Consider the following 27,265-nt stretch of genomic DNA (forward strand, 5'->3'; position numbering starts at 1 on the left):
TTAACCCTAACCTAATCACGGGACAATTTACAATGACCAATTAACTAAATGGAAACACGAGAAAATCTGCAGATGCTGGAAATTCAAGCAACACACACAAAATGCTGGTGGAACGCAGCAGGCCGGGCAGCATCTATAGGAAGAGGTACAGTCGACGTTTCGGGTCAAGATCCTTCGTCTTACTAAACTTACTAAATGGTATGTCTTTGGAATGTGAGAGGAAACCAATGCAGCCGGCGAAAACCCATGTATTCCACATATAAACTCCCTACAGAGGACGCTGGGATTGACTCTGAACTCCGACACCCCAAGCTGTAATAATGTTGCACTAATTGCTATTACATGATTGAAAGCGACTCAATAAAGTATGAAGAGACAGAAAATCAATTGTGCTGACCTCACAATAAAAGTAACGTTCTCATCCTGCACTGTGTAGCTCCTGCTTTCTATAGATAAACAGTTCCATAAATAGCACTCTCTTATCTTAATGTTTTCACAGCTGAGAATTTCTCAAGCACAAGATTAGTTTGTGAGTTTCTGAGTTTCAAACACCTGTTGCTTGCATGCTCTCCATTTGTAGTAGATTTTGTATACCTCCTCCAGCACGCTTTCACTCATAACCTTGGAATTGTGAACTATTTTTAACACTTTCAGGAAAGGAAGGATGGAGAGAAGGTGTAGGGAAGAGAAGTAGCCATCTCAAGCTATCCACTCACTGTTGGCGCACCTTGTTCCCTCTGATTATCATGTTCAGTTGGATAGAGAAAGTGTCATTAGATATCAAGGTTAACAGCACATCCTTCACCATATGGATAAAATAACCCACCTTAAGCTTGGAGGTGCCCATGAGCTTTGTCTGTGTTCATTCAACCACACATAACCCTGTCCTAGTACTATCTCCAAACCAAACTACCAAGAAAGCCAAGTAGGAATATCATTGGTATGAATTCATCGATGATTTGTTTGGCGATGTGACTGTCAGGAATGTCTATTCTTGTCTTTCATTTGCAGAGCTATGAATGCATTCTCTCCCAACCCACAGCCAAAGAATTTAACCTCAGGTTGAGTGAACCAAGATCTATGGATGTTACGTGTGGATTGCAGGCTTTCTGGACGTTGCCACTTGTTTGCTGTATTAACTTCAGAGTGAGTGGGAAGAATCTTGGTCTCCAGTTTCCAAATTGAAAAGCAAAGTTTTGCAGATGCTGGAATCTTGAAATAAAACCTGTAAGTGCTGGAGAAGGCTGAAGTTGCTTTGCTGGTGGAAGCTTCTCTTCCCCCTCCACTCATTGGTCTATTGGTTGAAACTCTTGCCCATCCCTGCCAGTTTCCAATGGTAGACACACTAGTGTGTTGGTGAAGACACTCTGTTCCTCCTGGATCTCATTTGTTTACAAAATAAAAGATGCACCAAATCATGCAACCTAACTTTGTTACCTGCAATGGGTATGTCTGGAACTGATTCTGATGCCAACACAGCAGCCAGCAAGAGGAAGCTGGTTTTGGTGGATTAGCTGCCTACTGAAGTCTTACTGGAGAATGGACATTCTCTGCAGGAGAAGTTATGAAGGATAAGATGTTACAGAGAACACCATCCTGCAGCCCAGTACTCAGCCATACATTCTCACATCAAACTGTGGGAAGAAATCTGATTTAATATTCTGTTACTAACTCATAAATACACGTGTTATTGAACCTTCACATAATCACTATTTACATAATGGAGACACAGAAGATGCTGCAGAGCACTAAATGGATCAGGTATCACCTGTGCAAATAAACGTCTCCACATCTTGGTCACTTTCCAATAAACTGCCTTGGCAAGTAACTGCAGAATCAGTTAGTGTTGACCAATACCACCTCTGGCAGCTGTTTCTTTTATCAGACAGGTTGGCCCCAATGCAGCCTGCAACAGGAACATAAGACCTTGCTGAACAAGGTCTCAAACAGTCCAAGCAAAACCACCATCCTTTGTCAGTATAGTGCAGTATTTTCAGTAAAACATAATCAGTGTTGCTCTTCTAAGCCCTGTAACTGAGTCCAGCTTACAACTAAGTTACATATAATCAAGAATTTCAGTCTCCATTTCATTTTCGCTTCCCTCTAACGGTGCATACTCTTCCTCCTCGTCTTCCTCCTCCTCCTCCTCCTCCTCCTCAGCAGATTCATACTCTTTTGTGACTGATGGCTTCTTCCTCAAAGAGGTTGAAACTGAACCATGAAAGAAAACAGAATGATGAAGAAAGGCAATGTCAGTTTCATAGTGTCACAATTTGGTCTTTCCAGTTTACCAGAGGATAACACACCCTAGCCCACCCATCCACCATCTTGTCAAAAGTTGCAGATGGAAAGTGTAGCTTTCAAATGGTGAAACTTACAAAAAGTGCAACTTTCAATACAGGTGTATTGGAGATTTAACTTGGGTATGATCACCCCTTCACATTAATACAACTATGGAACATGTCCAATACACCTGCAGACAGAAGATGTTCAGGATGTTATAAAATTACCAGATGCATTCCAGCTCAGATATGAGATGTTCCCCAAGATACTGGCAAATAGCCTCCATGTTTCAGTTGGTTTGAGATTCAGATGGATGCCACAGAATTCTAAGATTCCTGTTATACATGGGGTTGTGGATAACAATGCCTCTACCGGGGAATGGATCCAAAGAGATGCAGCAACAAATGACAGATGACAGTGTGACTTGGGAGGGCATGAGAAATGTCATGAGTTGAGGAAGGTAGTGCGAGCAAGAGACACTGGCATTAGCAGTACCCCTGCACTGAAGTGTCAGGCTAAGACTTACAGTTTAAATGTTGCAGTGAGTTTATCAGCCTGTGAGTTTGACGTCAGTGGTGGGTAAATTGATGGAAATTGGGTAAATTGATGGAAAGTATTCTTAGAGATGGTATATATAATTATCTGGATAGACAGGGTCTGATTAAGAACAGTCAACATGGATTTGTGCGTGAAAGGTCATGTTTGACAAATCTTATTGAATTTTTTGATGAGGTTACTAGGAAAATTGACGAGAGTAAAGCGGTGGATGTTGTCTACATGGACTTCAGTAAGGCCTTTGACAAGGTTCCACACGGAAGGTTCAATCATTAGGCATTAATATCGAAGTAGTAAAATGGATTCAGCAGTGGCTGGATGGGAGACGCCAGAGAGTAGTGGTGGATAACTGTTTGTCAAATTGGAGGACGGTGTGTAGCGGTGTGCCTCAGGGATCTGTACTAGGTCCAATGATCTGGATGATGGGGTGGTAAATTGGATTAGTAAGTATGCAGATGATACTAAGACAGGTGACGTTGTGGATAATGAAGTAGGTTTTCAAAGCTTGCAGAGAGATTTAGGTCAGTTAGAAGACTGGGCTGAAAGATGGCAGATGGAGTTTAATGCTGAAAAATGTGAGGTGCTACATTTTGGTAGGACTAATCAAAATAGGACATACATGGTAAATGGTAGGGCATTGAAGAATGCTGTAGAACAGAGGGATCTAGGAATAATGGTGCATAGTTCCCTGAAGGTGGAACCTCATGTGGATAGGGTGGTGAAGAAAGCTTTTGGTATGCTGGCCTTTATTAATCAGAGCACTGAGTATAGGAGTTGGGATGTAATGTTGAAATTGTATAAGGCATTGGTAAGGCCAATTTTGGAGTATGGTGTACAGTTCTGGTCACTGAATTACAGGAAAGATGTCAATAAAATTGAGAGAGTACAGAGGAGATTTACTAAAATGTTGCCTGGGTTTCATCTCCTAAGTTACAGAGACAGGTTGAACAAGTTAGGTCTTTATTCTTTGGAGCATAGAAGGTTGAGGGGGGACTTGATAGAGGTGTTTAAAATTATGAGGGGGATTGACAGAGTTGACATGGATAGGTTTTTTCCATTGAGAATGGGGGAGATTCAAACAAAAGGACATGAGTTGAGAGTTAAAGGGCAAAAGTTTAGGGGTAACATGAGGGGGAACTTCTTTACTCAGAGAGTAAAGTGTGGAACGAGCTTCCAGCAGAAGTGGTTGAGGCAGGTCCGAAGTTGTCGTTTACAGTTAAATTGGATAGAGATATGGACAGGAAAGGAATGGAGGGTTATGGGGAGTGCAGGTCGGTGGGACTAGGTGAGAGTAAGAGTTTGGCACGGACTAGAAGGGCTGAGATGGCCTGTTTCCGTGCTGTAATTGTTATATGGTTATATGTTATATAGCAGAGCTTGAAAATCATTCTTTTAAATCTATATTGACAATGCTGCCCAATAACCCCACCACTGAATCTTCGAAGGGTTACGAACACAGATTTTCATCCTTTCAGATAGTCAGAGCTGCATGGTAACATCTCATATTATGAAGTTCCGGGTCTGAAAAAGTGAAAGATATCCTGGAGCCTCCTTTCCCTTTCTGTCATTATAGAACATCCACATATATTTTGTTTGTTTTCTATATTAAAACAATATAATGAAAGAAATTTCACATCATCTTTTTAATACAAGGTATTCACGTTTAAATCTTTGCTCTGATTTCTTATTTTTAAACTTTGTTCAAATGCAGCGAGCCTCCAAGAGGACCACAACCTTGTCGTAGTTTTGAGGCTTGCGTGCCTCAGTGATCCGGAGAGCTATGCTGGCTGGAGTCCAGGCTCCAAACAGGTCAAAGGGTAGAGGGCAGACTAAGAGTGGTCCACTGGTCCTCCAAGTTCCGGGGGGAGGGGGTTCAGCTCAGGGTTAACAACCCCGACTGGTAAAACAAAATGGTTACAGAAGCAGCAACGTCTGTGTGTGATGGTGTTCCCGAGACTCCAACCGGAAATTGCACGGCTGACCCTGAAATACACCTGGGGCACAGCAGAGAAGATGGCCGAGGACAGACAAGAGATGGAGGACCTTCTTTGTTGCCCTAAACACCACTGGCGTAACAAGCAGCAAGTAAGTAAGTGCACCAAAGAACAATTAAGCATGCGAGTCAAAAGTAAAAGCTAGTCACAGGTCAAGCTTCTCAAGTAAAGTTCACTAACTCCCCAATAAAACATATTGGAAATGAAGCAGAGAATATTAACAAGATTGCACCCAGGTATACAGAGGAGGGAAGAATCATTGGCTCTGCTGTGAAAGGGAGTGGTTGTTGGGTGAATGTTGTCACAATAAATTAAAGATTTTAAACAGGATGGATAAATGTAATCCACATCACAGCAGAGAAAGAAATGGAGGATAGTTAGAGGTTGAAGCAGAGAAAGAAACAAAGTCAGACTGACCAGAAGAAAAAGATTCTGATCTTTCTTTTTAGTGTAGGTACTGCCCTCACCTGCTCGGTTCTTGCGACACATCTCTTTGATCATGTTAGACATCCGATCCCGGAGTTCATCACTGGTTTTGGGCAAACACCAGCCATCCCTCTCATTACAAGTGGTCTCTTTGCCTTTATTACGATGGATAATCTTTTTTAAACTGAAATATCAGAAGGGAACAAGTTTTAGGAATGAGATGACTATGGTCCAACACCTGTGATTCTTGAAAAGCTCTGGAAGTTATGTAAGCTGTAACAGAAAACTGAATTCTCCATTTCTATTGCTGAAGTTCCACTGGAGGTTCCAGATCAGAACGTCTAGGCTGTGACAAACGAGTTGATTCCTGAGTCAGAAGGTCAAGGATTGAGTCCCATATACACAGATTTTGACTGATAGGAATTAAACTGAGGTCTCAATTGGCTTCTAAGGTACAGGTACGTGTAAAAGATGTGATGCCTTGAAAAACAATGGAGAATTTCTCCCTGATGCCCTGGCCAATATTTATCATTCAGACACTTCAGTTTAATAGGCTGAATTCCCTCAGTCCTTCAACATCTCATCCATTCTCAATTTATTCTCCACTGAAACGCCTTCTTACTCAAGCTCAATGAGTTAGTACCTCTCCACGTCCAAGTCACACAACTGGTAAAACATCTGTCGATAAGGTGGCAAAGTGTCCTCTCTGAAGATGTATGCCGACTCCTGGAATTATAAAAATTGTAGAAGTCAGGGTGATTACATCATAAAATGCACCCATTACATTCTGATAGACTGTAACCGTTTGCTGGCAATGAGGCTACTCAAATCTGTAGAGGGATGGATTTGGTAGGAGGAGACAATGGCAAGAGTGGCTAAAACAAAGACCACTGAAGCAGAAAAAAAATTACAAGATGTGCAAATGAGAAGAGGCATTCAGTTAATCAATGAATCAATCTACACAACAGCACACAAGTGTTCATCATGAAGTTCCCAGTGGTTATTCTTGCAGTCTGTTCATCTTGATTCGCTCTCACCTGTGTCCATTGGTTCAATGGTTCCACTTAATATCAGAGAATGTATACAATATACAACCTGAAATTCTTACTCCCCACAGACATCCTCCAAACAAAAGAAAATCCCCAAGGAATGAATGACAGAAAAAATAAAAGAACCCCAAAGCCCCCTGCCCCCTCTCTCACACAAGCAGCATCAACCCTCCCCTCCCCTACTTATTCCAGCAGAAAGCATCAGCATTCCCACCACCCACCATGCAAGCAACAGCAAAGCCCCCAAAGAAGGACTGTGGCCTACAGTACATCAATCACTAACTGTTCACTCCAACATTTCAACATCCCACAGCCATCTCTGTCACAAGGGAGAGACAGTCGCTATTTCGATATTACAGTCAGTCTGAAGCACTGATTTTCATTTCAAGTTCCCCAACTGAAGAATCGGGGTGGGGGAGGGTGACATTGATCACTGAGTGCAGAGCCCTCTGAAAGCCACTCTTGCTGCCTTCGAAGTTCCGGCTCCCACTATACTTCAGCCTGCGACACTGGTGAGAATTTGTGTCCACAGGACTGCACAAGGCCACACCCCGAAGGTGCTCAACTGCAGGCCGAACCTGGCCATATCAAGGTGTGGCCGATCAACGTGCTCCAGGAACGGGAATGCGGACACACGGTGCTGAACCACAGTTTGAGTGCCACTGTAGGTCAAAGATCTCGTAATTTTCTAGTAACTTCCGTGAGTATACACACAACTTTCCTAGTGACTCTCTCTGGCCTGTGTACTGTCTCTGAGCCACACATTTCATAGTATATAGTCTTCTTTCTAAATACATTGAGCAAAATTCCCACATCTCCATTTTATTGGTAAACTTACTTTAAGTTTGTATCCAGATAGAGTTGATATTTTCCTCTGTGGGAAGTTGAGAACCTTAGAACCTTTTGTTAGATCCTGAATACTCACAACCTGGGGGGCTAAGAATTAGAAAGAGTATCAAAATCACACATTTAATTAAAATGCAATATGGATTCCATCATTTAAATCATTCACACACCATGCTCAACTGCCCACACTGGGCAAACAGTGTTGACTATCTGATATTAGCATAGATTTCAATTACAATGGTGTTGCTTTCAAAGCACTGAGCAAGATATTCCTGATAGCTTAATGGGCTACAGGTTCTGTATTTGCTGATATGAATTAGAAACATATAAACATGGAAAGCCTACAGCACAATACAGACCCTTCAGCCCACAAAGCCATAGCCCTCTTATTTTTCTAAGCTTCATTACCCATCCAGGAATCTCTTAAAAGAACCTATTGTATCCGCCTCCACCACCGTCGCCGGCAGCTTATTCCACGCACTCACCACTCTCTGTGTAAAAAAACTTTCCCCCAGCATCTCCTCTGCACTTACTTCCAAGCACCTTAAAACTGTGCCCTCTTGTGTTAGCCATACTAATTCTACTAACTTCAGCGAGTAAAGTCTTTGACTAATTTCATTCAGTAGTGATTGCTATTTGGTGACAGTACTTTGTATTTTTATGGAACTTCAGTGCAGTGAAACAGCTTTGGGCACTTCACAGGGCATCTTAAAGGAGGTTCGAGGTGCAGAAATGTACAGGGAGGGAATTCCAGGGGTTAGTGCCAAGGCAATCAAAGGCACGTTTGCCTCTGCTGGAGTAATTAAACTTTTGAATGTGCAAGAGGCTCAAATGGGTCAGTTGCAGAGATTCCAGATGTTTGTAAGGGTAAAGGAGTCATGAGAAGGTCCAGGGTGAGACGGATTTAAACAACCTTCCACATCATCCAGCTCATTTTCATTAACTTCTTCAAAAGGAGTAGGTTCTAACAGGAGAAGATGCCTCATTCTCCTGACTGGATACAAATAAATCAGAAGACATTACTTACAAGTTATAATGGCTGTAGCATGTTGCATTAAGAAGACCTTTTCTAAAGAACAGTGGAACTGTAAAACAGAGTGCCAGACCATGAAATGGGTGCTAATTTACTGAATTTTTTGTGCTAGTGTTAACTACTTTCAGGCTGGGTTAAGATAAACTTGTACAAAAGAGGGGCGACGTAGGCAATTCAGAGCCTGGTTTTAATTACATGATAAAGTTGTAGAGGAATGCGTCAGATATTTTCCTGCTAACAGGTTGGTGATGAAACGTATTCATACCCCAAGGCTGAGCTGCTCTTCACTCTGCAGATGCATGACTGTGATGCAGAATCCAGCTCAAACCGTGTCATCAAGTTTACAGATGACACAACAGTGGTTGGCCTTATCAAGAAAGTTGACGAGACGGAGTTTAGAGAGGAAGTGGAGCAGCTGATGGATTGGTGTGAGAAGAACAACCTAAGCCTGAATGTGGAGAAGACAGAGGAGATCATTGTGCATTTCAGGAAGATGCAGATAAACCATCCCTGTCTGCAAATACATGACTCCTTCGTAAAGAGAGTTAAGTGCACCAAGTTCCTGGGAGTTCACATCATGGATGACCTCACTTGGTCCCTCAATATCACCTCTCTGAACAAGAAGGAACAGCAGTACTCCACTACCGAAGAAGATTGAGGTATGCAAGGCTCCCCCCATCTTAACTGTGCACCATGGAGTGCTTCCTGACAAGTTGCATCTCTATCTAGTAAGGGAGCAGTCGAGCATCGGACCTGGAGTCCCTACAAAGGACCATGAGAACAGCTGAGAGGATCATAGGGGTCTCCCTACCATCCATTTATCAGGAGCTCTGCATACTCAGGGCCCTTAAGGATCCCACCATCCATCCCACATCTTCTTTGACTTTCTACCATCAGGCATGAGGACATGATGCATAAAAACAAGAATGGTCAGGATGAGAAACAGTTTCTTCCCCCAAGCCATTAGGCTTTGGAATTGCCAGCTGCATTGCATTCAAAGTGTCACTGGTTAATTTGTTACGTATCTTACAATATTTAATATTAATGCACTTTAGTTTGTTATTTATGTGTGATTCATCTGTAGATTTTATCCTTACCTTCGTAAGTTATCATGTGTCATGTGCTTTACAACCTGGTTCAAAGAAAAGTTGTCTCGTTTCTATATACATTATATACGTTACATTCATGAATGTACTTAAATGACTATAAGCTTCACTTGACTTGACTTGAATACCTGCCTGAGAAGTAACTTGGATCTGCTCCAATTTGCCTACCATCACAACAGTTCAACAACAGATGACATTTCATTGGCTCTTCTCTCAATAATGGAACATCTGGACAGTAAAGGTGCAAACATCAGGGTGTTCTTCACTGACTACAGCTCAGCATTCAATACTATCATTCCTTCAAAACTAATCAATAAACTTCAAGATCTTGCACTCAATACTTGCTGATGTACAGACCCCAGTCAGTCTGGATTGGCAACAACATCTCCTCCATAACTTCCATCAGCACGGGTACACCACAAACCGATGTGCTTAGCCCCTGCTCTACTCACTTTATACTTATGACTGTGAGGCTAAGCCCAGCTCTAAAGCCATATTAAAGTTTGCTGATGACACCACTGTTGTTGGCTGAATCAAAGGTGGTGATGAATCAGCATATAGGAGGGAGATTGAAAATCAGGCAGACTGTTGCCACAACAACCTCTCTCACTCAATGTCAGCAAGACAAAGGAGCTGATTATTGATTTCAGCAGAAGGAAACCGGAGATCCATGGGCCAGTCCTCATAGAGAGCTCGGAGGTAGAGAGGATCAGCAGCTTTAAATTCCTCAGTGTTATAATTTCTGAGGATCGGTCTTGGGTCCAGCACATGATTGCCATTACGAAGAAAGCACAGCAGCACCTCTACTTTCTTAGAAGTTTGCAAAGATTTGGCATGTCATCTAAAACTATGACAAACTTATTAAGTTGTGTGGTGAAGATTATATTGACTGGTTGCATCATGGCCTGGTATGGAAACACCAATGGAAAAGCCTACAAAAAGTAATGGATACAGCCTAGTCCATCACAGATATATATAGCCTTCCTCACCATTGAGCACATCTGACATTGAGGATCCTGACCTGGATCTGGGCCGTACTCTCCAAATATCCGGACCTGCCTCTTGGGTTTTTTTGCACTACCTTACTTTCCCTTTTCTATTTTCTAGTTATGATTTATAATTCAAATTTTTAATATTTACTATCGATCTGTACACCAGGAAGCGCGAAGCGCAGAATCAAATATCGCTGTGATGATTGTACGTTCTAGTATCAATTTATCACGTCCTGACGAAGGGTCTCGGCCTGAAACGTCGACTGCAACTCTTCCTAGAGATGCTGCCTGGCCTGCTGCATTCACCAGCAACTTTTATGTATCTATAGAGAGTGTTGTTGCAGAAAAGCAGCATCCATCATCAAGGACCCAAACCATCCAGACCACACTCCCTTCTCACTGCTCCCATCAGGAAGATACAGGAGCCTCAGGACTCACACCACCAGGTTCAGGATCAGCTATTATCCCTCAACCATCAGGTTCTTGAACCAGAGGAATAGCTTCACTCAACTTCACTCACCCCATCAATGAACTGTTCCAACAATTGACGGAATCCTCATCTCATCTTCTCGATATTTATTGGTTATTTATTTATTATTATTTCTTTTTGTACTTGCATAGCTTGTTGTCTTTTGCACACTGGTTATGTGTCCATGCTGCTGGGTATGGGTACAGTGCTTCATTGATTCTATTGTGTTTCTTGTATTTACTGCGAATGCCCACAAGAGAATGAACCTCAAAGGTTCAAAGATCCAATTTAATGTCAGAGAAATGTATACAATATACATCCTGAAATGCTTTTTCTTCGCAAACATCCACAAAAACAGAGAAGGGCTCCAAAGAATGAATGACAGTTAAACATGAGAACCCCAAATTCCCTCCCCAGTTCCCCCCTCCCGCGCGTAAGCGGCAGCAAGCAATGATCCCCCCCCCCCCCATCAGCAAAAAAAAGCTTCCATCTGGGGGTCAGTGTGGACATGGTGGAGGATTACAAATACCTGGGGATACGAATTGACAGTAAACTGGACTGGTCTAAGAACACTGAGGCTGTCTACAAGAAGGGTCAGAGCTGTCTCTATTTCCTGAGGAGACCGAGGTCCTTTAACATCTGCCGGACGATGCTGAGGATGTTCTACGAGTCTGTGGTGGCCAGTGCTATCATGTTTGCTGTTGTGTGCTGGGGCAGCAGGCTGAGGGTAGTAGACACCAACAGAATCAACAAACTCTTTTGTAAGGCCAGTGATGTTGTGGGGATGGAACTGGACTCACTCACGGTGGTGTCTGAAAAGAGGATGCTGTCTAAGTTGCATGCCATCTTGGTCAATGTCTCCCATCCACTACATAATGTACTGGGTGGGCACAGGAGTACATTCAACCAGAGACTCATTCCTCCGAGATGCAGCACAGAGCGTCATAGGAAGTCATTCCTGCCTGTGGCCATCAAACTTTACAACTCCTCCCTTGGAGGGTCCGACACCCTGCACCGATAGGCTGGTCCTGGACTTATTTCATAATTTACTGGCATAATTTACATAGTATTATTTAACTATTTATTACTATTTTTCTATTACTATTTATTATTTCCATGACTATTACTATTTACTAATAGTAGTATTACTATTACTATCTATTATTTATGGTGCAACTGTAATGAAAACCAATTTCCCCTGGGATCAATAAAGTATGACTATGACTATGACTATATGGTGACATATATGCACTTTGATAATAAATTTACTTTAAACTAAATTGGCCTAGATTTTCTTTATAAAATCAAAACAGTAATGTTGAAAGTAGGTATAATTTTGTGAAGTCTAGAAATTAGAAGTAGCGCTTCAGTTCAATGTCCTTTTATCAGAAAGCATAAGAGCTTGGCCACCCAGCACTGATGGTGTGTCCGGTCCAGTACGAAGGATTGGATTGGTTTTAAAACAAACACAACAAGGCTCAGCACTTAACACAGAGCCTTGTTACCTGATAGGATTCTGGCTATGGCCAGGTCAGTTTTAAATTTTAGATGCAAGGTGATCTCTAAAGTCCAAGGAATTGCAAAATCATAGCTTGTGCTGGAGTGACTGAACCGGAGACTCTTTTCCTCTCTCTCATTGCACTTGCATTTACTGACTCTTACCTGGCTTGCTGATGGTAATGGGCAGGCTGTAGTTAAATGTGCTGCGCTTTGCCTTCACTGGCATGTCAGAGGGCATATAACCTGCAAGATGAAAGATTATTAGATCTGTGCCCTCATTTACACTTAACCATGGAATTTCCATTTACTTGTTTCCCCTGTAGGCTTAATGATGTATACTATTCAGGAGCAGGTATGTAATGTTCTTTCATGAGACAGAAAGTTGCCAGATACTTGAGCAGAAAACATCGATAGGAAAGCTGCACTGGCAGAGGTGCATCACCGAGGGACCAAGTGTGTCCCATCGTCAGTGGTGCAGCTTTCAGAAAATTTATCAAACCTAAACCACAGGTGTCCGCACAGCCAAATGTAAAAGATCTCAAATCACTAACTTCAGAGAGTGCACTGGAAGATGCGGGGTTGATTCACCAGAATGTTGCCTGGGATAGATCATTTCAACTATGAGGAGAGAGAAATAATGAGAAACCTTTATATTTGGCAGGGAATCTTTGCCCATAGGGCACAAGTTTCAGGGCAAGTGATAGGAGTTCCAGAGAGATTTGACGATAATATCTTTTACAGATATCTTATCTCATCACAGGATGCTGAGGCAGGTAGTTTGACAGCATTTTAAAAATATTGATAACTTGAAATTCCAAGTGCTGGGAAATGGAATTAGTTAGACAAATACCAGTAGGACAACACGGACAGAGTGAGCCAAAGGGTCTGTTTCCATGTAAGTCTATGAACATGGAAATATTAACATGGCAGTATAGTATTCTTTCAGTGTGTACAAAAGGTAATGGATACAGCACAGTCCATTACAGGAAAAGGCCTTTCCACAAGTGGGCACATCTCCAAAGAGCCCTGCCACAAGAAAGCAGCATCAATCATCACAGACCCCCACCTGTCAGGTCATGCTCTTGTTGGAAGCCACTTTATTTTAATACTTTTTATAAGGTGAATTCAAGTAAGACTAAAGTTATATTTTAATAAGTTGTACTTTTTTTTTTAAACAAACTCATGTATTTTACACAGTATGTGGTGGTTTGTCCCCATTTCCTGGCGGAAAGCGGTTTTGCGGTATAATGGTTTATCACCTTTCATTGGCTAAGTATTAGCACATTACCCACATGATGTAATTATGCAATCAGTGATTGCTTTAGTTCATCTAAGGAATTTTTCTCATCTTAATTATAAGAGTGATGGATTTTTCAGAGGCACCACCTTTACCTTCACATTCTTTGCTGTTCATTCACCTCTCTCCTTTGTTTCTCAGCTCTTTATTTAGTGTGCTTAGTATTTGTATGTTTGTTTGTACTTTAAAATAAATGATCATTTAGAATAGAGACTGCTTTTCATTCTTAAATCCTGGAAGAACTTTAAGGATCAGAAAATAAACATTGATACAACACTCTCTTCTCACTGCTGTCCATAAGACCATAAGACAAAGGAGCAGAAGTAGGCCATTTGGCCCATCGAGTCTGCTGCGCCACTTTATCATGAGCTAATCCATTTTATCCCATTTAGTCCCACTGCCCCGCCTTCTCACCATAACCTTTGATGCCCTGGCTACTCAGATACCTATCAATCTCTGCCTTAAAGACACACAATGACTTGGCCTCCACTGCTGCCCGTGGCAACAAATTCCATAGATTCACCACCCTCTGACTAAAAAAATTTTTTCGCATTTCTGTTCTGAAAGGGCGCCCTTCAATCCTGAAGTCATGCCCTCTCGTACTAGACTCCCCCATCATGGGAAACAACTTTGCCACATCCACTCTGTCCATGCCTTTTAACATTCGAAATGTTTCTATGAGGTCTCCCCTCATTCTTCTGAACTCCAAGGAATACAGTCCAAGAGCGGACAAACGTTCCTCATATGTTAACCCTCTCATTCCCGGAATCATTCTAGTGAATCTTCTCTGTATCCTCTCCAATGTCAGCACATCCTTTCTTAAATAAGGAGACCAAAACTGCCCACAGTACTCCAAGTGAGGTCTCACCAGCGCCTTATAGAGCCTCAACATCACATCCCTGCTCCTATACTCTATTCCTCTAGAAATGAATGCCAACATTGCATTTGCCTTCTTCACTACCGACTCAACCTGGAGGTTAACTTTAAGGGAATCCTGTACGAGGACTCCCAAGTCCCATTGCATCTCAGAACTTTGAATTCTTTCCCCATTTAAATAATAGTCTGCCCGTTTATTTTTTCTGCCAAGGTGCATAACCATACACGTTCCAACATTGTACTTCATTTGCCACTTCTCTGCCCATTCTTCCAATCTATCCAAGTCTCTCTGCAGACTCTCCGTTTCCTCAGCACTACCGGCTCCTCCACCTATCTTTGTATCGTCAGCAAACTTGGCCACAAAGCCCTCTATTCCATAATCCAAATCGTTGATGTACAATGTAAAAAGAAGCGGCCCCAACACTGATCCCTGTGGAACACCACTGGTAACCGGCAGCCAACCAGAATAGGATCCCTTTATTCCCATTCTCTGTTTCCTGCCAATCAGCCAACGCTCTATCCACGTATGTAACTTTCCCGTAATTCCATGGGCTCTTATCTTGTTAAGCAGCCTCATGTGTGGCACCTTGTCAAAGGCCTTCTGAAAATCCAAATATACAACATCCACTGCATCTCCCTTGTCTAGCCTACTGGTAATTTCCTCAAAAAATTGTAATAGGTTTGTCAGGCAGGATTTTCCTTTAAGGAATCCATGCTGAGTTCTGCCTATCTTGCCATATGCCTCCAGGTACTCTGTAACCTCATCCTTGACAATCGACTCCAACAACTTCCCAACCACCGATGTCAAGCTAACAGATCTATAATTTCCTTTTTGCTTCCTTGCCCCCTTCTTAAATAGCGGAGTGACATTTGCGATCTTCCAGTTCTCCGGAACCATGCCAGAATCTATCGACTTTTGAAAGATCATCGCTAATGCCTCCGCAATCTCCACTGCTACTTCCTTCAGAACACGAGGGTGCATTCCATCTGGTCCAGGAGATTTATCGACCTTTAGCCTATTCAGCTTCCTGAGTACTGTCATCAGGAAAGAGATACAAGAGTCTCAAGTCCCATGCCACCAGGTTCAGGAACAGTTATTACCCTTCAACCATCAGGCTCCTGAACCAGTGTGGACATCTTCACTCATTACTACAATGAACTAATCAATGAACACAACCTGTGGACTCTCTTTCAAGGACTCTACAACTCCTGTTCTCAGTTTTATTTACTTACTTAGTTATTTTCATTATTACTTGTTTCATTTTTTATTTGCATAATTTGCTTGTGTGTGAATGCCTGCAAGAAGATGGACGTCAGGGTAGTATTTAATGGTGATATATACTTTGATAATACAATTAACTTTGAACTTTACTGACTGTGAATTCAACCTCGTTTAGAAAGATAAAAGGAAGGAAAGGGGAAAGCAAGAATAAATATACATACGGAAGTTTTCTTTTCTCATATTACATACACTTTTCAAGTTTTGCTTTTTTTTTTGCACCCAGCTTCTCTTTCCCCAATAGTTACCATGTTTGGTGCTGCAACGAAGTCTGAAATCCAACACTTGATAAATCTTTGCTTTGGGATCCTTCCTTGGGTCATATCCAAACCTCACCCAGAGACTTCGCCAGGGACCTGTAAGCTAAAGGGAATGGAAGAGAAAATGCAGAATGACTCGTTGTGTTCAGTAGATGCTCAGAGGTAACGCTTCTGGAATAGAATGCACTATTGCTGTGCCAACTAAAGGTTCCATTGTGCAGCCTAAAGCACAAGAAACTATGTTTAGGAATTTCAGCAGCAAGCTTATACTCTCTGTATGAAGCCAGCTCTGTTGGAAAGAACTGTAAAAATACTTTCTACCATACCATCATTTCTCTTTTTTTTAGAAAAATGTGTGTGAATGTGAGGTTTACAAATATTCTTCCACTCCTCAGCTAAACAAGAACCAGAGACCAATACCCAGCTGTCCAATATGCTAAAGGGTTTACAATGATCAACTCCCATAACTTACTAATGCGTAGCACCATCCCTTACACCATCCATATCAAAAACCCACAGCAATGACCCTTAAGTGCTTACACTCACATACTCATTTTGATGCCAGGGTAAACCACGAGTCACACTGATTTATTATGGTCATTTAAACCTTCACTAAAACAGAGAACCCTGACAAATTTATTCAACTGCTTAGAAACATTCTTACAGGAAAACTAGTATTTCATTGAAATGACCGTCATTTTGTGTGAACTTAATGCAGCATCTAATGGCAAATATTTACTTACTGGGGTTAGCAAACATTGCTACGATCTGTAACTTACATAGATGACTCCAGTAAAGCATTGTTCAGCCTGATGAACTAACTCAGGAATCGAGTACACTGGTCAATGCCCAGGAGCCGAGAGGCCAAGCAAGGCAGACCTTTGAAAAGACTCCACCAATCTTTGACAGATACACCTCAGTACCGTACTGAATGGTGCATTCACTTACTATTGGTTGTAATATGTATAAATGACTACAATGAAAAGGGTTCCTTAAGGTTGTCATAACCAGGGGCGGGATGGGGACTCGGGGAGTGGGGATAACCTCCCACCACCTATTAATTGCTCCCAATGGTGTGCGTCCTAAAGAGCAGCTGACAACCAAGCCCAGCTCCTGGCCTTCACATGTGGCTTAGCTACTGAGCCTGGCAGAGCCGTTTCCACTGACAGGAGAAGGGGCAAAGGTGGGTTACTGATGCCTTAAAAACAGTTGCTTTGGGCAGATGGGGTTCCTCTGCCGCAGTTGGCAGCTCATCTAGGAGAAGGAAAACTCTGGAGATGGAGTCCCAAAGGCAGTCCTACATTGAGTTCAACACTGACTGGCAACTACTGCAGTGCTGCTGGTGTCAAATAGTATCGGTCTCTGCTGTTCCTTTAGATTTATCAGCTGCATGGAGTGGAGGAGCCTGCTGCACGGGCAGCAGCTGGCTCTCCAGCTACCACACCACCCAGGCCCGCGCATCGACGTAGACAAGGTGTAACATCCACGGTCAATCCCGACCAATGGAGGGCCTCCAAGATAGGTGGTGCAATCAGCAAGTTTAAAGATGGCACAAAAATTGGTGAAGTCATAATAAGCAAAGTAGGATGCCCGAGGGCACGGTGGAACATAGATAAACTGGAAAGTGGGGGCTAGCAATAGCAGATGGAATTTAATCCAGACAAGAGTGATATAATGTACTTTGTGGAGGTTAAATTCTGATAGGACATATAAATTGCAGGGACCTTTGGAGCTTTCATGTATAAAGAGACCTTGGGTTGCGAGTTCATAACTCACCTGATACAGACTGGATAGTGAAAAAGGCATTTGATATGCATCCCTTCAAGGGCTGAGGCACTGAATACAAGACTTTGGATTTTATTTTGCAACTAGTCAGGTCATGAAGAGCATCCTGTATAGTGCTGGTTGCCCCAATACAGGAAGGATGTGATAGCAATACAGAGAGAGTGGAGATGAAATTCACCAAGATATTGCCTGGAATGGAGGGCCACAGTTATAAGGCGAGTGAAGGATGGACTAACTTGTATCAGAGGTTAATGATTGACCTCAGAGGTTTACAAAACTATGAGGGACATAGACATGCGATAGGGTCAACAACTTGAATGACCAGGTTTAAGGTGAGAGGGGAGAAATTTTAAAGTAGATCGGATGGAGAAGTTTTTCATATTGAGAGTGAGAAATACCTGAAACCAGGAGGTGATGGAAGCTGATACAATTACAGTGTAGAAGGGGTGCAGGCAGGTACTCGGATAGGAAAGATACAAAAGGGCCTATTGTGGACAAGTGGGGTGAGCACAGAAAGGCATCAGGGTGGGCATGGATAAGGCGGGCTGAAACCAGTTCGGTGCTGTAATACTTATTAAGAACTCACCATGTAGTAGGCTACAAAAGGCAGCAGCAGCTTCAGTTTCTCTGGATGGATATTAATATTTGACTTCACTGCATTTCGGGACCAAATGGGTCGAACTTCAAAGAGCTGGGGAGATCAATTTAGACAATGAGGTTTTGTGTTCTGCCACTGTTGAGTACACATCTCATGCAACTCACAACACTATGTGCAATCCTGATAGAATCAGCCCATCAAGACAGAATTCGCTCACTATCGGAAATATTAATCCTTTGCATGTGCATGTATAACTTATAATAACATTTTAATACTATACAGCATTACAATAAACTGATAATAGTACATTATCAGTTTATAATTTCACACCACAGGACTCAAAGCTTGTATTTATATAGCCATATCCACACTTTTGACTACAGCAAGTTAAGAAGGTGACTAGCACATTTTTCAAGGTCGATAAATACTGACCTTGCCAGGGATACCCCCACCCCATAAATGAATTAACAAGAGAAAAAACATCAGGACTTAAGAATCAAAGTATTTTTAAATTGTCGTCATAGTTATAGTGGGAGGGAAATGGCAGCTAATTTGCAAACAGTAAATTTGCACACACAACAATGCAATAATAGCAAGATGATCTGGTCTTTAAAGTGATGTTGAGGATTGTGTATTTGCCATTTTCACCAGGGAAAACTTACCAACTCTATTAAAAAAGTTAACTTCAGCAACGATTTAAATAAACAACAATCAAGCACCTTAGGGATACATTTACTGCTCACCGCTTTCAGTTCTTCTTCAGCTTTCCGGTCTATCGCTTGAGTGTTAAATTTTCTCCAGTTCTGAACCGCAGCTTCAAGTGGCTGGGATGGGACCTCAGCATCGTCAAAATTCACAAATATAGCATTGTGCGGACGGCGGGCTCGGCCCAGACCGATCAAGTTCTCGTTGGACAGTTTTGGAGGGTGATAACCTTCCCTAGAAAAGACAGGAAGAGGAAAGTGAATTGCTGCCAACTGGTTTTGCTCACTACATCATACCATCTAAACGTGACACTGTTCTGCCAATAACAGATAAATGCCACAGAATCTAAAAATGAGATGCCAGATTCAAAATGCAGATAGGATGGATATATGGCCAGTGTTAGGAAAAGCAACTGCTATAATTTTTACACTTTGCAAATAAATGTATATTTATTAATAAAATGTAAAGCAGCTAATTAAACATTTTATAATCCAGCATGTCACAAAGTATCATGTAACCATGGAATTTATTTTCTTAAGAAACTGCTATAACATAAGGAAAATTCAGCAACCAAACTGCTCACTGGGATGTGCTGATCCATAGGAATCTATAGGAGGATAAGGATATGGCTTTAAAAACTAAGACAAAATATATCAATACAATAGATTTTGAGCAAAATCAGTTAAAGTAATATAAGAGATGCAACAATTTTATTTTTGGGATTGAAAATTATCAATGATTGGTAAGAATTAAACGGGTTGGAGCTCTTTGCTACAAAAAAATAAATTAAGATGAACAGATTAACAGAGTAGACAGAATGGTCATATTTCTGTGATGGGAGGAATCAAAAGTAAGGGCCTTCATACAAAAAGGAAAGGCAGCCAAAAAGCTACTGATAAGTTTCCCAAATGGCAAATCAGCTTAACATCTGCCATTTTAAGAAAGTATCAGTGGCTATTCTTAAAGAGGTTTTAGCAGAGCACTTAAAAAATTCAAGGTGAGCAGTTGTATTTGATCAATGTATTGAAGTCCTTTGTAGAAGTTATACTCCATGGATAAAGATAAAGTGGTGGAAGTACGAGACTTAGATTTCCAGAGAACAATTTTTATGATTATTGCAGGAAATAAAAGCTTCTGGAGGTAACATTTTCCTGTGAAAAGTTTAGCCAGCCTATAGGAAACATGGAGTAGACATAAATGGGACTTCTGTCTGTGATCAGGTTCCACTTTGTTTTAGTATGTGAGACCAATCGACATTGGGGGGTGCCAAAATTTTACAACTTATTACAATTACTGGATGAAATCACTCGAGGTTTGGTAACTGAATTTTACATGAAATGCAAAAGAAATTAAGTTGTGAAGTGGATATGTGATGGCCACATAGAAGCTTAAGTCAGTGGGTAAAAAACATTGTGAAATTATCCATTTTGACCGGAAAATGAAAAAGGATCATATTATCAAGATAATGAGAGACTGCAGACGCTGAGGAGTTTGGGTGTCCTTGCACATAATTCACAGAAGTCTAGTATAAAGAACAGCAGGTCAAGTCAACAGAATGTTATTGCTTATTACTGAATACAAAAGTAGAGACGGTTATTCTTCATTTACGTTGGACATTGGGGAGACCACATCTTATATATTATGTACAGTATTGGTTTCCCTTTTAGAAGTGTATTAATGGATTAAGCAGTTTAGAGAATGATTACTAGACTAATATCAAGAATGCAGGGGCAGGGATATGAGCAAAAGCTACACTGACTAGGTTCGATTCTGAACACGTCTTGAAGAGTGAGAGAGGACATCACTGAAAGATGCAAGATTCTTAGAGGTCTTGACAAAGTGGTCGTGCAGGGGATATTCCCCTTCAAGACTCAAGTTTGTTTAATTTCATTTCCAGTAAACGAGTGGGTCAGTGGGTGAAGGTACTGATCAGCCTTACTGCTTAGGGAAAGTAACAGTTTGAATCTGATGGTCCTGGTCTGGATACTATGTACCCTCCTCCCTGATGGGAGTGGGACAAACAATTCATGATGTTACTAGCCCTTTCTCTATATACATTGCCTATTAAAAGTACTCACCCACCCTTGGAAGTTCTCATTTTTTATTGTTTTACATTGAATCACAGTGGATTTAATTTGGCTTTTTAAAATATTGATCAACAGAAAAAGACTCTTTCATGTCAAATTGAAAACCAAATGATCTAAATTAATTACAAAAATAAAACACAAAATAATTGATTGCATAAGTATTCGCCCCCTTTATTATGACATACCAAATCATCACTGTGCAGCCAATTGATTTTAGAAGTCACACATTCAGTAAAATGGAGATCACCTGTGTGCAGTCAAGGTGTTTCAATTGATTGTAGTAAAAATACACCTGTATCTGCAAGGTCCAACTACTGGTGAGTCAGTATCCTGGCAAAAATTATACCATAAAGACAAAAGAACACTCTAAGTAACTCTGCGAAAAGGTTATTGAAAAGCATAAGTCAGAAGATGGATACAAGAAAATTTCCAAGTCACTGAGTATCCCTTGGAGTGCAGTTAAATCAACCACCAAGAAATAGAAAGAAAATGGCTCAGCTGTAAATCTGCTGAGGACAGACTGTCCTCAAAAACTGAGTGACTGTGTAGGAAGGGGACTAGTGAGGGAGGCCACCAAGAGACCTACGACATCTCTGGAGGAGTTACAAGCTTCAGTGGCTGAGATGGGAGAGACTGCACATACAACAACTGTTGCCTGGCTGCTTCACCAGTCACGGCTCAATGGGATAGTGGCAAAGAGAAAGCCACTGTTGGGAAAAAAAACATGACAGGAAATTTTGGCTAGAGTTTGCCACAAGGCATGTAGAAGAGACTCTGTAGTCAGTGGGGGGAAGGTTCTGTAGTCTAATTAAACCAAAATTGAGCTTTTTGGCCATTGGAATAAACGCTATGTTTGGTGTAAGCCAAATACCACATATCATCAAAAACATATCATTCCTACTGTGAAGCATGGTGGTAGATGCATCATGCTGTGGGGATGCTTCACTGCAGCAGGTCCTGGAAGGGTAAAATGTATGCAGCAAAATACAGGGAAATCCTGGAGGAAAACCTGATACAGTTTGCAAGAGAACTGCGACTTGGGATGCTTGTTTTCCAGCAAGACAATGACCCCAGGCATAAAGCCAAAACAACACAGGAATGGCTTAAAAACAACAAATTTAATGTCCTGGAGTGGACAAGTCAGAGTCCAGACCTCAATCCAGTTGAGAATTTGTGGCTGGACTTAAAGTGCTGTTCAGTCATGATCCCCATGCAATCTGACAGAGCTTGAGCATTTTTATGGGGGGAAAATTGCAGTGTCTAGATGTGCAAAGCTAATAGAGACCTATCCACACAGATTCAAAGCTGTAATTGCTGTCAAAGGAACATCTACAAAACACTGACTTGAAGAGGGTCAGTAATTATGCAATTATTACTGTGTTTAATAATTGTGATAAATTTAGACCAATTTGTAGAAATTAGAAATTTGTTTTCACTTTGACATGGAAGGGTCTTTTCTGTTGATCAATGTCAAAAAAGCTACATTAAATCCACTGCGATTCAGTGTTGTAGAACAATAAAACATGATAACTTCTGGGGCGGGGGGGGGTGAATACTTTTTATAGGCACCGTATGTCCTTGATGGCATATAGGCTAGTGCGGTTGGTGTGTTGGGCAGTTTTGACTACCCATTGTAGAGCTTTCTTGTCTGCTGCAGTGCTGTTTCCATGCTATGCAGTGACGCAGCATGTCAGGATGCTCTCCACTGCACATCTATAGAATGAGGAGAGTATAGGTGTGCACAGTCCAGCTTTCTTCAGCCTCCTCAGAAAGCAGAGGCATTGGTGAGCTTTCCTGATTGTGTAGAATGTGTTCTGGGACCATAGGAGTTTGTGCAAGATGTGCACTCCCAGCAGTTTGGAACTACTTACAGTTTCCACTGCTGTGCCGCTGAGGAATGTGAGTGGTGAAAGTTTTCCTTAAGTCGATAATCATCTTCTGTCTTGTTGACATTGAAGAGACCATCTTCCTCTCTGTAGGCCATCTAATTGTCGTTGGTGTTAATGAGTTAAGTTCCCAATATTGGTAATCTATACTGATGCTTGGCCTGAAATATTGACTTGTCATTCCTCTCCATTGATGCTACCTGACCTGCAGAGTTCCTCCAAAGTTCTGCGTCTGTTACTCTGAATTTTCATCATCTACAGCATCCACTGTTCCCTCTAAGCTGCCCGGGTGTGCAGCCATGCGTCAACTGAAATGCTCCCACGCACATAGCCTTTGTTGCTGCGCAGCTGGGATTTCCTTTTATATACTAAGAAAGTGTTTCCTCAAAAGTATCACAGCAATACAGTGATATCAAACTTTTTGTTTCTGAGAAAGTTAAGACTGGTTCAATTAAGACATTCACTGATATGTTGAATGCCATGCTTAGAAATGCAGAATTTGAAGAACTGTCTATTCTTGTTGCCATCATTGAGCATTTCAAGCTTCTAGAGCTGACTGCGAACATGGATTTAGTCTTGTGAACTGAATCAAATCCAAATTCAGAAACAGATTAGAAGTGGAACACTTGGATGACCTAATGAGGATTATCTTTCATCTGGATGCAAAATTCATCTGGACAATGGATTTCTAATAAAGATAGACTAGAAAAAGTTCATGAAAAGTTCTTTTTTGTACTGTATTTAATTATACTGTTCAATTAATAAAGTCAAAAGTACATAATTTTTCAATTTTCTTTTTAAATATTCATAGTATGAAGATTATATTAATAAATTTTAAAGTGCTGTGCAGTTTTCAGACCATGTTTTTCTTTAAATTCCTTCTCAGAGTAATGGTTGATCTGCGCAGCTGCGTAGATTTTTTTTAAGAAAAGGTAACGTTGCCAGAATCTCTTGTGTTTATTATCTATACTGACCTGTGTTGGACTTCTGGTCGGTAGAAATAATCCACAGGATTATCTACACGGGAAAATATTGGAGGAGGAATGTAGAGTGGCAACTCCTGGTCAAAAAACTCTTTGTGTTCAGGCTTGCGAAGAATTACTTTGTCATACATGGACATCTGTGAGCCTCCTGTCGTGTTGTGCAAGGCAAGAAACTGGAAATCAGACATACCTGTAACACATAATCAGAAAACCCTTCAAGCAATGATTAGTGAAATAAACTGCGGCGGGGGGGGTTTACTTTGTGTCTGTCAATGTGTATCAATTGAGAGAGGAAGCAAGAGCTGGGTGATAGAAAATAATCCATTACTTTGAGGTGTCCAGCACTGGTATAGATCAGGCTCATATGTAATAATCTCAAAGTGAAAATAAGGAAGAGTTGTGCTTAAAATCTTGTAAATTATCAGTTAGATCACAGTTGCATTCAGTTCAGGGTCCTACATTTTTAAAGTGTAACAAGAGTTTAGTAGTAAGAAATGTTTGACCACCCTTCTTGCAACAGAGAAGGATGAGGAGATACCTAAAAGAAGTGCTTAAACCCTGACATTTGTAGGCAAGAGCAGATTTTACAAATGGTTTCAGCTGGCAGGACAGTCAGTTAACAGAGAACTCAGACAATTAAATTAATAGTAAAATAACTAGAGAAGAGAAGGGAATTATTTTAACCTGGTAGGCCAAGATTCAGCAGATTCAACAGGCACTTTCACAGGAAATTGAATAAATATTTAAAAAGGAAACCATCTGCAGGCCTATAGGATAACAACAGGAGGTAGTGGGGCTATTATTTGAATAACTTTTTTTTAAGAACTGACATAGACTAAATAGGTATAACAATATTCTAATCAAGAGAAAATCTGCAATGCTGGTAATCCAAGCAACACACACAAAATGCTGGAGGAACTCAGCAGGCCAGGCAGCATCCATGGGAAAAAATGTACAGTTGAGACCCTTCAGCAGAACTGCCGAATGCAAATTTCACCACAGATTAATAAGAGAATGTTGCCTCCTTGAGGCTGCCCAGGAAATTCAAGTGTAGCATTTTCTTGCGGGGACTGGGGAAAAAAGTATTCTGCAGTTTATTTATTTTATTTAGAGATACAGTGTAGATAGGCCTTTCTGGCCCTTTTGGCTGCACTGCCCAGCAACCCCTGATTTGACATGAGCCTAATCACAGAACAATTTACAATGACCAATTAACCAATAGTGCAGCTTTGGACTGTGGGAAAAGCCAAAGGACCCAGAGAAAACCCACACATTCCACAAGAGGACAGACAGAGTCCTTACAGATGATGTTGGAATTGAACCCCAACACCCTAAGTTGTAAGAGTGTCGCGCTAACTGCTACGTTACTGTGGTGCTCAGTTAATTCAAGACAGAGGGGCACTTTGAGAACTACATCCAAAGGAAGCAATGGATAAAACCAAAGGATTGTCACTTGTTAACATTGAAGAATCCCAGCAGAACTGCAACCATTCAGGTATTTGTATAGTTACTCTTGCAGTGCATGAAATGTGACAGACCCTTTGCACAAGCACCCACAAACAACATTATGGGGATTGGCTAAAAATGTTAGAGACACATTATGGTCAAACCAATGATTTTTCCTCAAAATGGTACCACAGAATCACACATTTAAATCTAGCGCAAGCTTTTCCTTCTCTTCCCTCCACCTGCAAATGTCCCTTAGTCAGCAAAGATTGTGACACATCATCACAGATTCTTCCCCCCTCTTTCCTGTTCTCCCAAACAAACTCCTGCATATTATGGGCAATGCCAGACGAAAATTTGTCATGAACTGAATTTACAGTTTTTATTTTCTCATTTATTCTGAAGACAACTATCTGAATCATATACAATCCAATAATGCATTACCCTGAAATTTATAAGTGGTCCCAATAATTCCAAGAATTTCCATTTCATATTTAACTTCTTCGCTCTCTCCTTCCTTTGAAGTTTCTTTTGCAGTAATTTTTCTCCTTCTCCTTTTGACCCTAAGTAGCATACTGGTCGAAGGGAAGCGGTTACCACACACAGGGTGGCAGTAAGGATCCTTTGGACGGAAGTGCAGTTCAAGCCTCCTGCATGGATCAGCATAAGCCTATTCCAAAATAAATAGATTTTCAAGGATTATTATCATAAACGTTGGTTATACTTGTATAGCACATTTAGTGGATGAACAATTTCAGAATCAGATTAGTTTAGTATGAAGGATGCTATACTCAATGTCTAACAAACACCACACAACCTACGAACACGTATTAAGTCCTCGTGATAAAATCGCCTGGTAGGTATTGGATGATATCCTGGGGAAAGCTGGGGAAGATGCCTGTCAATAAATCTCTGACCTTATGGGTTGTCAGCACCAAGCAAGGTCAAGAAGGAAAGTTCTGATTTATAAACAACTCTTTCTGACTTTAGACCACTTCAGAGCACTTTACAGCTAATCATATATTTTAAGTGCAGGATATCAGGCCTCTAATAGAACAACTTACATTTAATAATGACCAAAGTATTTTAGTAATGTGTGTGTCAAGTAACTAATAACTTGTTTGAAGTAATGTCGTATTCCTTCTCCAGTATTTTTCCCTAGTGTGGATAACCCTATGGATTATTTCTACCTACTAGAAATCCAGCCCAGGTTAGAATAAATGTTGAATACAAGACGTTCTACAGATGCTGGAGGAGCTGCTGAGTTTTTGCGTGTTACAGTGCATTCCTCCACGCGGTGGGACATTTCAGGGCCTCCTTGATGTGATGGATAGGCTAGCTTTGGTAAATTCACCTGAAAGACAGGTTTGAAAGTACACTTCCCAATTCTCTGAATAGTTAGCCTCTATGTGTGAGATTTGAACGGAAATAACCTAAACAGGACAATCCCCATCGAGCCTGACTGGCAACGTAATCTTGTCACTAATCTGACGGAGGATAAACAGTTGAAAGGTTGGGGGCGGAGGTAATGGAGAGACGACTAGAGGTTAGCGGCAGCTCACTAACTCACCCGGGAGACCCCCTCCTCCCCGCCCAGGGTCTCCAGCATCTTCAGCGGGTCGCGGACCAACCCAGGGTACTCGGCGCAAACCAGTCGCTTCTCGGCGTCAAAGTTGACCTTGACCGCCGTGGTCTGTGCACCCACAAATCTTGCAGAGCCCTGACCAGACTTAGACTCCGTAGTCAGTTCGGATTCCATCTCCACCGCCCGCACACCCGCCGCCATCGCAGCCTCTCGTCCTACAGCTAA

At 41.4% G+C, this 27,265-nt stretch overlaps 1 protein-coding gene across 2 annotated transcripts; it reads right to left on the reverse strand.

Moving 5' to 3' along the window:
* On the reverse strand, positions 1–27,258 carry gtf3c5 (general transcription factor IIIC, polypeptide 5). 2 transcript variants are annotated; one of them, XM_063073689.1, is made up of 12 exons: positions 27,026–27,258; positions 25,900–26,125; positions 24,001–24,199; positions 19,092–19,287; positions 18,337–18,441; positions 15,954–16,068; positions 12,416–12,496; positions 7,146–7,243; positions 5,902–5,984; positions 5,300–5,442; positions 2,167–2,211; positions 1–2,112 (listed from the first exon to the last, which is right to left on the reverse strand). In XM_063073689.1, the coding sequence occupies exons 1-12, from the start codon at positions 27,239–27,241 to the stop codon at positions 2,057–2,059; spliced, it is 1,563 nt and encodes a 520-aa protein (XP_062929759.1). In that variant the 5' UTR covers positions 27,242–27,258; the 3' UTR covers positions 1–2,056. The 2 variants fall into 2 exon arrangements, with proteins under 2 accessions (XP_062929759.1, XP_062929758.1); XM_063073688.1 differs by having other exon boundaries at positions 1–2,211.
* Between the last annotated feature and the right edge of the window lie 7 nt (positions 27,259–27,265).

The sequence above is a fragment of the Mobula hypostoma genome, chromosome 21 (genome assembly GCF_963921235.1).
Source record: "Mobula hypostoma chromosome 21, sMobHyp1.1, whole genome shotgun sequence".
In the NCBI taxonomy this organism is placed as follows: domain Eukaryota; kingdom Metazoa; phylum Chordata; class Chondrichthyes; order Myliobatiformes; family Myliobatidae; genus Mobula; species Mobula hypostoma.